The following is a 12,221-nucleotide window of genomic DNA, read 5'->3' as shown; positions in this document are numbered from 1 at the left end:
TAGATTGTATATATAAATAACTTAAATAATAGTCAGCTGCTATGCAACTAGAGATGATCCCTGAAAACTGGACCTACAGGTGAACTAGGTTCGTATAACCAAATCATATATTCATGTAATCAAAAATTATATTATGTAACCAGAAATCAAAACTGAATAATCAAACCACTGACTCTGGCATGAAAAGCAACTGGCACGTTGGCCTGGCATGAAGCCAAGCCGATTCGGATCAAATCCGAGCCGACTCGATCCAATTGTGTAATTTGAGTATAAAAATACGTAACCTAAACAGAGATCTGTATAACCTATGTAATCTGAACATAAATTTATGTAACTTTAACACAAATCTGTGTAATCTGAACATGGACCTGCATAACCAATTGTCAAAATTACGTAATCATAAAAACTGACTTAACATAAATCTGTGTAACCTGAACAGCTTTCAATAAATCTCTTTAAAAAATAATCTATAATTAAAAATAAATATTAGTTACATAATTATATCTTAATTGTTCATCCATAAATAAAAGTTGCATTAAGTTTGTCCATCTATAGTTACACAATTGATCTCCCCTGGTACTAGCCCCATCCCCATTACCTGCAGTCTCCTCACCCTCTCTATGCTAATTAGCAGCTTCGCTCTCTTTTTCCACTTCATCTGCAGTAGACTTCTCAAACTGCTCTTCATCATTGATAGGCTTTTCCTCCACTATAGTCGACTCGATCTTCTTTTTGCACTGCAATATATGCATAAACATAATCATATAATTGAACAATGAAAACACGTAACCGGATCAGATATATGTATAACTAAATATACGAATCTGATAACCATACTTACTGTTACTTAAAAACTATACTTCAGTATTTATTTTGGCTGCATGCCCTCCATCTATTTTTTTCTTATAGACAATTTTTTTTTTTGAACCTTCGTGAATAAGGAGTGCATTATATTCAGCTCGTAGCCTTATAATATCACTCAATCCTAAGTCCAATCGTGCCCCATGTTGTAATAGTTCCATATAATGTATAAACTCCGCAATCAATGCTCCTAAAATTAAAATAATGATCGAACATAAAATTAAAATTCATGACAAGTATATATGAGCTTGTTTAATATTAAATTGATACCCACATAGGATCTTTCTAAAGACAATCATCAATTTGTCGGAGCAGTCAATTTGAAGGTTGGGGCATATTATGATGCTTAGCCAAATATTGACAAATCTAATTTTTCTGTTATAATTAATCAATAATTTATCAATTTTTTATACCATGACAATATGCACAGGGTTAAGGAAGCATACCAAATTAAGTGCATCAAGATAATAGGTGGATGAAAAGAGAGAGGAGTAATGCTTGAAGCATTTCTCCTCTATATCCATCACTAGCATGTGCCAGTGGCTGTTTGTGCACAAGGGCATGAAGGCCAATTTTATCGCATTAATTTCGAAATGAAAACCTTTGAGAACATTATTCAGAAATTTTCAAAGTCTATGTTGTGCATGTTGCTATGGGAAACATCAAAAATACAAAATCAATAATAACATACAGGATGATTTCAAAGTAAAGAAACTCCAACCAAAAACTCACCAATAGCCACGACCTAATGAATACATAAGGAAGGTGCTTATTTGGTTCAGATTTCTGGCACCTCCAAAAGAGTGCGATGAATGCATCGATAATCGGTATAACAGTTCAAAGTATTTAAAAATATTAGTCAATCATTGTTATTCTAAATAATTTTTATATATCAACTTACATTATTTTCTAACATTTGGTTAAATAATAGCTCACGAACTTGCATTCGTGAAACAAGGCTACTTTTATTGGACCAAACTACTATCTTGTAACCACATAGAAAATTTATGTAACCACAGATTAGCACTGTGTAATCAATATTGAAGATAGTATAACCAAAGGCAAAAATATGTAATCGATGATATTTTCAGTATAACTAAAAATATATTACCGATCCATGATCAATAGGAAGAATCTCGCTATCATCTCTCTCTCTTCTTCTATAATATATTTTGATCCTAGGTAATCCAGTTATTTCTTATGATACATCTGAATATACCAAAAGTAAAATTGAGTTTATAAGTATCGTTATATGCATTCAAAAAAATAAGAGTATAATTATTTGCATACCACACAAAATTGCGTATTCACGATGTCTGCATTAATGGCAGATGCAACAGTGGGGGCCGGAGTGTCTGGCATATGGGCTTCTTCAATTATTTTATTTCTCATTGATCGATGGGTAGGTAAGATTGCATAAGGGCTTTTTATCTTTATAGATTTCTCTCTATGGCCTCTACTCTTCACTATCCTAACTATTGAACTTGATTTTTTTATTAATTCGCCTACATCCCTCCTCTTTCTGGCACCACCCTCCTCTTTTTGTTCATATTCTTCTTTCTCCATAATTTCAATACCTATTGAAGAAAGATCAAAATAATCGTTAAAAAATTTGGATGGAGCTCCATCATCTCCAATCTTAGCTTCTTCCACATCCTTTGGAGGCACAAGGCTTCCTTCAAGCTCAACAATTCTTTGCTTTAGAATTTTATTTTTCTTTCTTAGTCCATAAATTATCCATCTCAACTTTTGATGCTTTCTCTTATAGTGTGAGATGATCTCTTTAATTATCCTTAATTCTCTCCTGCTATTCACTCTCTTCTTTTTTATTTTCTCTTTTCTCATCTTCATCTCAGATTTTATCTTCTTGGACAGCCCACTTCTCATCTTGGCAATAGCATCGATGTGTGAGCACTTTCCTTTACTTGGTTGGAAGAGTCACTTCTCTTCCTCTTCTCCACAAAGGGTTGTATCTGTAAAATTAAATATTAAAGTAAATAATCTATTGTATATAAATTTCAAGATTAAAAATATATGAATTTCAACAATCCTGTGAAATGAAAGCACATATCCTCTATTCTAAAAAATAGTACATTTTCAAACTTAAAGATACTTATATTCTCGGGTGGTACTTTAGCAATCCTAAATTGTAGCTTCCCCTGAATTAAAAATCTATTTATACTATAATTTAAAATGCAGAAAAAAAATTCATAGTGGGTGCAATCAACTAAACCCGTAACCTCATATAATTTTTATCATATGAAAAATAAAAACTACGTTGCAGCAAAATATATATAAAATTATAAAAAAAATTATAGAAGTGATGGATTTACACTAAGAGTGATTACACAACCCCTTAAGTACCCAACATTTATCTTGTCACCTGCATTTCATTTTTGTACCAATAAGGCCTTCTCTTTGATAATGCTATGCATAAAATCATGTACGGCATGACCCCATACAAAGTTAGAAAATGAAGAGAGATTCTCCATATATCTATACAATAAACATAATTATAAGTATTTCTAATATATAAGTTTATAAATAAATCAAAATTATAAAAATTAGAATATCTATCTAAAGATCCATCTAGCAACTTTCATGTTATTTATCGGGAATAAAAATATCCCCATGATGTATAAACACATGAGGTGGATAAAATATTCAAAGTCTTCCATCTCTTCTCTCTCTATCAAGGATAGTATAAGGCCCTCCAATCTTTTTCACTTAAATATCTCATTGCCATGTATTCTTTGATCAAAATATTTTCTAACCATATCAATCTTTTTCCAAGCACCTACTTTGAAACTGATATGGGTGCCATATATTAAGAGATCCAAAATCAAGCCAACATCCCTCGCACTCTATCTCAATAAGTGACTACCTATCCTAAAATAACCCGAATTTGTATCATACGTTGCAAGTAGATTATCAATAACTGTTCACTCTTGTTTGATAGAGAGTACATCAGGCAACGAATAAAATGGAGTCATGCCCATGCTGCTCCAGTGGTGTTGGCTTATTTTCTTTTTAACTTTCAATATGATAAGGTAATATGATAAAATATAACAGAGATAATTAATTAGAGGGCCCTTATCACTTCTCCCATCTCCCTCATTGCTGCCCTTACCTCTCTCAACTTCTCTCTCTTCCTCACTGATGTCATTCTTTAACTCTGATTTATTTGTAACCTACATAAAACAAAAGTCTTAAATATAAACACTCATCAAATCTGTAAAGGAAACATATCAATTATGTAACTAAAGTTAATTTAAAAGTAAACACTTAGAAAGTATATATAATCAAGCCTCTATGCAACCAAACTTAACAAGTGAATTCTATAATCAAAGTATAAATATAGATGACTATAACTGATACATGTATAACCAAATAAATATTTACATAACTAAATTAGCAATCCATATAACTTATTAAATATACAGCTAATTCAATCTAATACGTTGCCTCCTGCTCTTCTCTTTTTTCTCTTTATATCTCCTTCTTCTAGTAGTATTTCGGTCGATACAGTCATTTTCCACCATAAAATAAATACATCAAACAACTAAATAAGATGTTTGTTATATTTAGAGTATACAATAATATCCAAAATATAATGATAATAAATCGGTGCATAGTTAAAAATTTTAGTTACATACTTTACCGTAATGATTACACATACCTTATTATTGTTTGCAAATCCAACTTTCAGTTACATATCTTCGTTTCTTTTTCTTCTGGCTTTATATAATTTTTTCACAATTTAGAGATGAGTGACAGCATTTTGGGATCACAAAATAGAGATAAATGGGGCCACGTCAAGTTTAGGATAGGGAAGAAAAAGGAGCAGTTGTCGTCGGTCCGGACCCTCAGAGGGAGAGATTGGAGGAAAAAGAAGAAAAAATAGAAAGGGGAATAGGAAAAGGGAGGGCAAATCGAGAAATTTTCACCGTCGGCTGCTGGTAGAGATGGAGAAAAAAGGGAGGGCGGCGGTCATGTGCGCCAGGGTGGTCGGATGGCGGTGCTGCCGAGGTCACGACCAATGGCGCCGGAGCGTGAGAAGGGGAAGAGGATGGAGTTGGGGATGAAGGATTGGAGATGATGGTTAATCTTTCCCTCCAAAATCATTAAGGGTATTTCTATCATTTAAATGGGCTTAAACGGTAGCATGTGGCAACAGTAGACGACAGGTATCTAAAAAAAAGTCCTTAGCAGTTCAGGGACGTTTTATTCTAACTGAAAAATTCAGGGACTTAAAAATAATTTTGGATCAAATTAAAGACTGATAGATAATTTTTTCATAAATAAATAGTACTAGACAATATTCTATGCCTACGTAGATTATCTACTTACAGTTTAGGAGGTGTTTCTATCCATTTCATGATCCATACAGACATCACTAAGTTGTTAGAGTTTCTATAAATAAGCTCATACGGATAGTCTATCAGGGAAGTAAATCTTAAAATCTGTATTTTTCTCTCCCAAACTTGTGCCTGATTCTGGGGTTTGTGGGTTGGAACAGTCATTGGCTTGCACCTACTACAGTCCAAATGTGATGTTGGGTGGATCTCATACATGCATCCAGCTAAGAGTGACGGAGGAAAGGTGGCAATACAAACAACATTGAAAAGAATTACAGAGCTCAGAGGGTTACTCGACGGAGAAAGTCAAACACTGGCAGTTGCATTGCTGAAAGGTGTCTGAATTTATTCAAATCCGCTCTTCGGGAGCCGGCTCTTACTGCAGTCATTTATGTTGCGTTAAAAACGCCTTGTTCAATTGTACAAAAAAAAAAAAAAAAAAAAGGCTTTGTTTAAAAAAGGATGCTTTTAGCTGAAGGCCCATAAGTTTTGGCTTTTGCGTCAGATTGCCTCACGAAATTGTAACTGGGACTAAGTAGACAGAAAGATAGCTTGGGATGCGTGCCTCTAAGGAGGAATTATTGATGCATCCGACCAGTTTTTAATATGTTTGTTGGCACGAAGTTAGTAATGAAATCCCAGTTTTTAATACCAGCATTCAAATCCCAGAACGTACAAACACATGAATGGTTTCAGAGTGACTTTGGGGCCTCCGTGTTGAACCGCGCCAAATCTCACGGTGGATAACACGCCACGCTACCCTTTGTATGTCACCAATTCCTGATTGCGCGCTATCCACCGTGCATATGCTCCGGGATTTGCCTCGGTTCACTTGCCCCTGGTGCATGCAATAATTCCTCCACTAAAGGGACGTAATGTTTTAGTAAATTCTATTTGTTGGCCGTGAGCCTACTTTAAATGTATGTCAGCGGTAATAAAAGTAAAGCGCACATCTTCTTCTCCTATAATTTTGGTGAAAACATTACACTTTGCTGGAACATGACTTTAAAAATTACTGATATAATTTTTTAAAAAATAAAATAAATAAAATTTTAGAATAAAAGATTTAAATAATATATAAAATATTAAAAATAAAAATTATTAAATTTAGAAACATACGAGATATTATCTTAAGATGCATTTCTATCTTTCGTACAGAAAAATTCAAAAAAATCAATCCAAGATATAATTGGGATCTTCCATCTACAAGCACGATCATAGAAGAGATGGATGGAATTTCTTTTAGCATGCAGAAAAATAATCACAAAGACAAAAATTTGAAGAGAATAAATTAGAAAGAAGATAGAGATAATTAGATGGGATGACTCAAATCAGATCTCAAAATAATTTTTTTATAGCTATCCAATGTGATCGTTTATGACCGTTTGGATTTTTATTGATTCATTAAGATCTTTAATAAAAAATTTAATGATCAAAAAATAAAAATGAGATTAAGTATATGTAATCATTTGATAATTAAGAGTCCAAAGAATAAAAATTAAAATAATGTAATAGAGAGAATAAAATATTTAAATGATAAAATTTAAATATTTGAAAAAAATTTTTAAAAAAATTATATATATATATATATATATATATATATATATATATATATATATATATATATATATATATATATATATATATATATATATTTGGATTCTATCCAAGACGCTTGGCACTCCATTGCTAAGTCAGAATTATGTTATCAAAAGCTTATGGATCGCAGAATCACATGTTTTAATGTTTAGTATCGGAGCATATAATTTTTCTCAACGATGCTCATGACAAGAACATAATGATCATTGTCAACGCACATCATCTTGACCTCAAAACAAATGATAAAACACCTACCTCCTACTACGTGTCAAGCAAACACCCCAGCAATGCGTGACGAATTGGATGTTGAACCTTTATCCCTACCAACCCGCTCTCTTCATTATTATAGCTTATTCCATCTGTCTAATGAATATATATATATATATAGTTGGACTTTATATATGAAACGCAATGTGATGGTAACGGCACAGGACCGGAGCACATGTCAAAAGAACGTGGCAACATGGCATCACAGCCCCTGTGCGTGTAGAAGGCCCACGTCATCAAAACCTCCAACATCACAAAATAACCGCCAATTTAGGAAAAGAAAAACAAGTGGCACGTAGACAAATGCCTATCATCAAGAGTCTCTGACTCCAACCATTCCTCCAAACATTTGTTAATAGATTCGGCCAAGAGCGGGCCTTGGATCCTGGGAGCACGGAGGGACGGGAAAAAAAAAGTGGGTGATATCATATCAAAATTGTCATAATTCAATCAAAAATTAGAAATTGATGGTCGATATCATTCACGAAAATCGATGAGATATAAGGTATCCGATGAAATGTAGATATTTTTATTATGTTGCGATAAATTTGATGCCGTACCACTATTGCAACGGATATTTTCTCATATAGAGAGCTATAATGGAATTATGGAATTGACCGACCAGAGAGAGACAGGAGGATGGATCCTGGGGGCTGGCCACATGGAGACCCCCGATGGCGGATGGCCTACAGGATCGTCGGACGATGGCCAACGCGCGGGCGCGGTCTGGCGAGGGCCTGGGGCCCGGGCCGGGAACTTAGCGGGCGCGGGACGCGGGGAGGAGGTAGGGGCGAAACGAGGCGTCCACGGAAGGTGGGTACGAGAAATCATGTGAGGGCATGTGCCATTTCGTTGCCAGCTCTGGCTTTGATTCGTTCGCTTCTCTATTTGGTGGTCGGTTTGTCGGGCTCGGTTTGGGTGCTGGTGCCTTGGGTTGGAGCTTGCTTGGTGGGATGGTTCTAGGGATGCCATTGGTGAGTGGAATCTGGTACCTGTTACGCGCCTCCGGATCCATATCTTACCTTACACGCTACCCAGATTAGGTTGGATCACACAGCAAGCAGGTCTGAATTGGGTTAGCAGATGTTTGTGTCCGGGTTTGAGTTGGATTAGTTATGGATCCAGACTGAATATGGGTCTCAAGTAGGTACTGCTATTCAGAAAACTTAATCCGGCCCATTCATCCCTTCAAAAGTATTCACTGATGATTTATCCTCAAGGTATAACTAATGTTTTGTAAAACATTTGAGGGATGCAAGAATAAAATTGTAGATTATATATATAGGATATATCATCATCTCTGAATTAGGTCAAGTCGGGTTGGGTTCGTAAAAAGTTAAACCTATACCATTGTATGGTTGAGGCAAGTCAGATCTAGATAGGGTACACTTTTTAGTAGTTTGTGAGTATCGATAGCATCTCTAAGTAGCAACAAGATTTTGATAGTACCAAATAAATTCAAACTAGGAATCCTTTCTGAAACCATAGTTCATTGTTAAAGCAAAAACAACCTCTTTATTTGTCCAGTAGAACTCTTGATTTGATTTTCTTATAGAAGTAATGGTTGTTCTCATAGGCATTATTATTTTTCAGCTTTGTCCGGCTGAAATCAGAATAAATATATGAAGATCTAAATTTTAAAAATATTACTTCAATTAACATCCTATATTGTGTTACAGTGATATAGGGTTTAAGGGTATAATGGTTGTTATTTCTCGGATTATGTACGGAAGAGAGCGGTATGACGTTGGATTTAAGAGAAGTAAATGGATATGGCCTAATAAGATTGGGCTTTCTTTAATTACTCCGATGAGATAAGGTGGAGAAATTATATCCTACATCAGATGTACTATCATAATGTTGTATCGTAGGAATAATCTAAAAAAAATGAGGATGATAATTTGAGACTAACCGTATGATGAGGAAGGTTCATGGGAACAAGAAAAGTGAATGGTATGATATATACTGCTAATATGATGCATTTGGTGTAGGATATTATTTCTTGATGGGGGGGGGGGGGGGGGGGGGTATGTATTACATCCCCTGGTACTACGCTGACAGGAGCTCGTCACGGTAACTTTTGCACCGTTTTAAATCCTAGTTTGCAGTCGGAGCGGGAGCATGTGGGGGATGTCATGGGAGGCACATGGAGGGATGGATTAAAGCTCGGAAAGTGGGGCAGAAGATCGTACCTGATGCTGGCAGGATGTAATGTTATCAATCTTTGCGTTTCTCCTTTATAGGAAATATAAAGTGACCTCACATAACTATGTTGTCTCTCTATGTTTTTTTTGTAAGATAACTTGGCAATAAACCTTTTGTCTTTAAGATTATGTTTAGTGATTGATTCTTAATTTTTTGAAGCCCCTTTGTGAAGTTATTGTCAATAAGGTAGATATATCCATGGGTCTAAAATTACAAATGGTTTATGGTCAGAATACAGGATTATAAGCATACTATCTATATAGATCCAAACCCAACCAAACCAATCAACATTAGAGTTGTCCTCAAAATGGGTATGAAGCAACCGAGACAGGATACAATACGTAGCAAACACGTTTTTGATAAATAACTCAAAGAAGCATTTTCTCAAAGCAAATGGTTTAGCTCACATCATGATGTGGTCACATTAGGATGTCAATGTGCTCCATGGGTTTACGGAGTAGAACCAAGTGAACCCCATGAATTACCTTCCAATCCTGGGGCACATATCGGCATCCTAACATAACTGCATCAAGATGCAAACTGAATCAGCTCCTCTTGCAAGCAATTACAAGAACAAGGGATGACTTCCTTGATGATGAAGTGCTAAGAGTTTTTTGAAAAAAGTCAGACATTATTTAATGTTACTTATTGCATGAAGTATGCAAGATAATCACATGACCCACATTGTTTCATGAGCTGTATGGAGCTTCAACATTGGCACCAGATAAACATGAATTTGATAAGTTTGCTGGGTTGACACCCTGCAATTAGTTCTTCCTTTGCATCCAATCTTCTGACAAATTCATGTTCTTATTGGCAGATTTTTATCTCACATAAGCATTACTTGTCCTTTCTGACTTTAATTGGTTATATAAATAGATATTAATTGATAAGTAAGGCAATGATCTGTTGCCAGCTACTGAGGGGACAGGCATGTGCATGTGACTATAGTCCACATGTGTACCTAGGGCGCCTGTAACATGCTTTCATGTGCATAATTGCAACCTTAAAGTTTTCTTCCTCTGATGTCAAACCTCTGCCCAATAAAACATGGATTAGTTTGTTAGACATCATGATGTCAAAATCTTGTTTGAAAGTGAGACAAAAGATTACTGTTTACTTCTTTTCATATATCCATTCCAATTTGTATCTATTACCTCACATAGGCCATGAAGCACATCCAAATTCTCAATATCACAACAACAAACTAGATAAGTTAAACAGGTTTATATCGAACATCTCTATCCGAAACCTGTTCTTATCATAGTTAGGAAGGTTTACCGGCATCGACGGGTATTGTGTAATGCAAAACTATCAACAGACCTTGTCTTTAAAATTAATAATATATAGTAGAATTGTTTAAGAAAGGAAGGAAGCAATCAAGCATTGGCTATTATGCCAAAACATCAGCTTAGCCCCAGCCATACACAAGCAGGCCAAGGTGCAACATGCACTCCTAGAAGAGATTCCACAGAATCCAAGAACAATTGTGCTTGTGAAGCAAAACTCCCAGCGGGCCCCTCCTCCCAGCTGGCACATTGACATTTCTTTCTATAATTTCCAACAGTAGATGTATCCCCCTACTTCATCCTCTCTCAAACATATATGCTCTCTCTCTGCACCCAAACAAACACCAATCCACCCCCCTATGGAGAACCAAGGCAACAACAAAACCCTCTCCTTCATCAGAACATCAACCACCACCAATGCCGGCTTCCTCGAGAGGGGAAGGCGGATCAAGATGGCAGCCGAGATGGGCCTTGCCGAGTCCTCCCGTGGCCGCCACTGGAGTCGCGCCCTCCGCGACCGCCTCCTTCGAAGGACAGGAAACGGTGCGTGCGGGTGCCAGAAAGAAGGCTTGACTCCTTCTAAGGTGGCTGAAGACTTGGTTGGAGAAGAGGGAGACGATGAGGTAAAAGAGATAGCGAGAAAACTGAGAGCTCTTCAAGAGCTTGTCCCTGGTGGCGAGGACTTGGCGATGGACCGGCTCTTCGAGGAGACGGCAGACTACGTCGAGGCGCTACAGAGGCAGGTTAATGTGATGAGAGCGCTTGACAGCTTGCTTGGTAGGTTGGAGAAGGAAAAGAGGTTGATGGGAGGGTGAGGATGATTCTTCTTGGGTTCTTTATTCTGTTGCAGACTTTGAAAGTAACCTCCTTCCAATGATAATTAGAAAGATGAAGAGGAGCGTTTATTTGCAATTAGTTCTCCTTCTTTTATGGTTTCTTTTCTATATGGTAGCAAGCTTTGCTTTCTTGGTACTCAAATCTTGACTTTGATATAAGAGACTTTCAATTAATTGTAGAATGATGCATGTGCATGGAAACTAATTTACATATGTTATGGAGAAGAGTGATGTATGAACTCGGTGGGGTATGGGTTCCTTCAAAGAAGAGAAGGGTGGTTTGTAGTGCTAACAGCAAGAACAACAAGGACATATACTCAGGTTTCCTTTTTCCCTTGAGAGAGGATTTCTTTTGGGAGATGTTTGGTTCGTAGCCAAAATCGAAATGGAAATGAAAATCAAAATGATTTGGAATCAGAATCAGAATGACCAAATCCTCCGAAATATTTGGTTTATGATCGGAATTAGAATCGAAATCGAAATTAAAATAGAAATTTGAATCCATAGAGAAGAGTAGGAATTGAGTTCTATATAGATTGAGTCATCTATTCTGATTTTAATTCCAGACCCTTACTTTTTCCAACCAAACACCCCTATAGTGGTAAAGAGAGAAAATAGTGAAATAGAATTTTTTTTAGCGGTAAAGAGAGAAAATATGGTTTTATCTCCTTCTATGCGTGCATAAATTTTTCAATTTTATCCCTCGCACTTCTATAAAGAAAATACGATTTATGCTCACTCAAAACACCCGATAAGGTGCATAAAGAATTTTTCTTTCTAAAATGACAAATTATGAGCCAAAAAAT

General features: G+C 36.0%; 1 protein-coding gene across 1 annotated transcript; it reads left to right on the top strand.

Moving 5' to 3' along the window:
• Positions 1-10,864: 10,864 nt before the first annotated feature.
• On the top strand, positions 10,865-11,597 carry LOC105047203 (transcription factor bHLH149). Its single transcript, XM_010926022.4, has one exon. The coding sequence runs from the start codon at positions 10,939-10,941 to the stop codon at positions 11,392-11,394; it is 456 nt and encodes a 151-aa protein (XP_010924324.1). The 5' UTR covers positions 10,865-10,938; the 3' UTR covers positions 11,395-11,597.
• Positions 11,598-12,221: the final 624 nt, after the last annotated feature.

This window comes from Elaeis guineensis, chromosome 6, assembly GCF_000442705.2.
Source record: "Elaeis guineensis isolate ETL-2024a chromosome 6, EG11, whole genome shotgun sequence".
NCBI classification, from domain to species: Eukaryota; Viridiplantae; Streptophyta; class Magnoliopsida; order Arecales; family Arecaceae; genus Elaeis; species Elaeis guineensis.
Note: the sequence above shows the minus strand (reverse complement) of the source record. Positions and strands in the feature narration are given on the sequence as shown.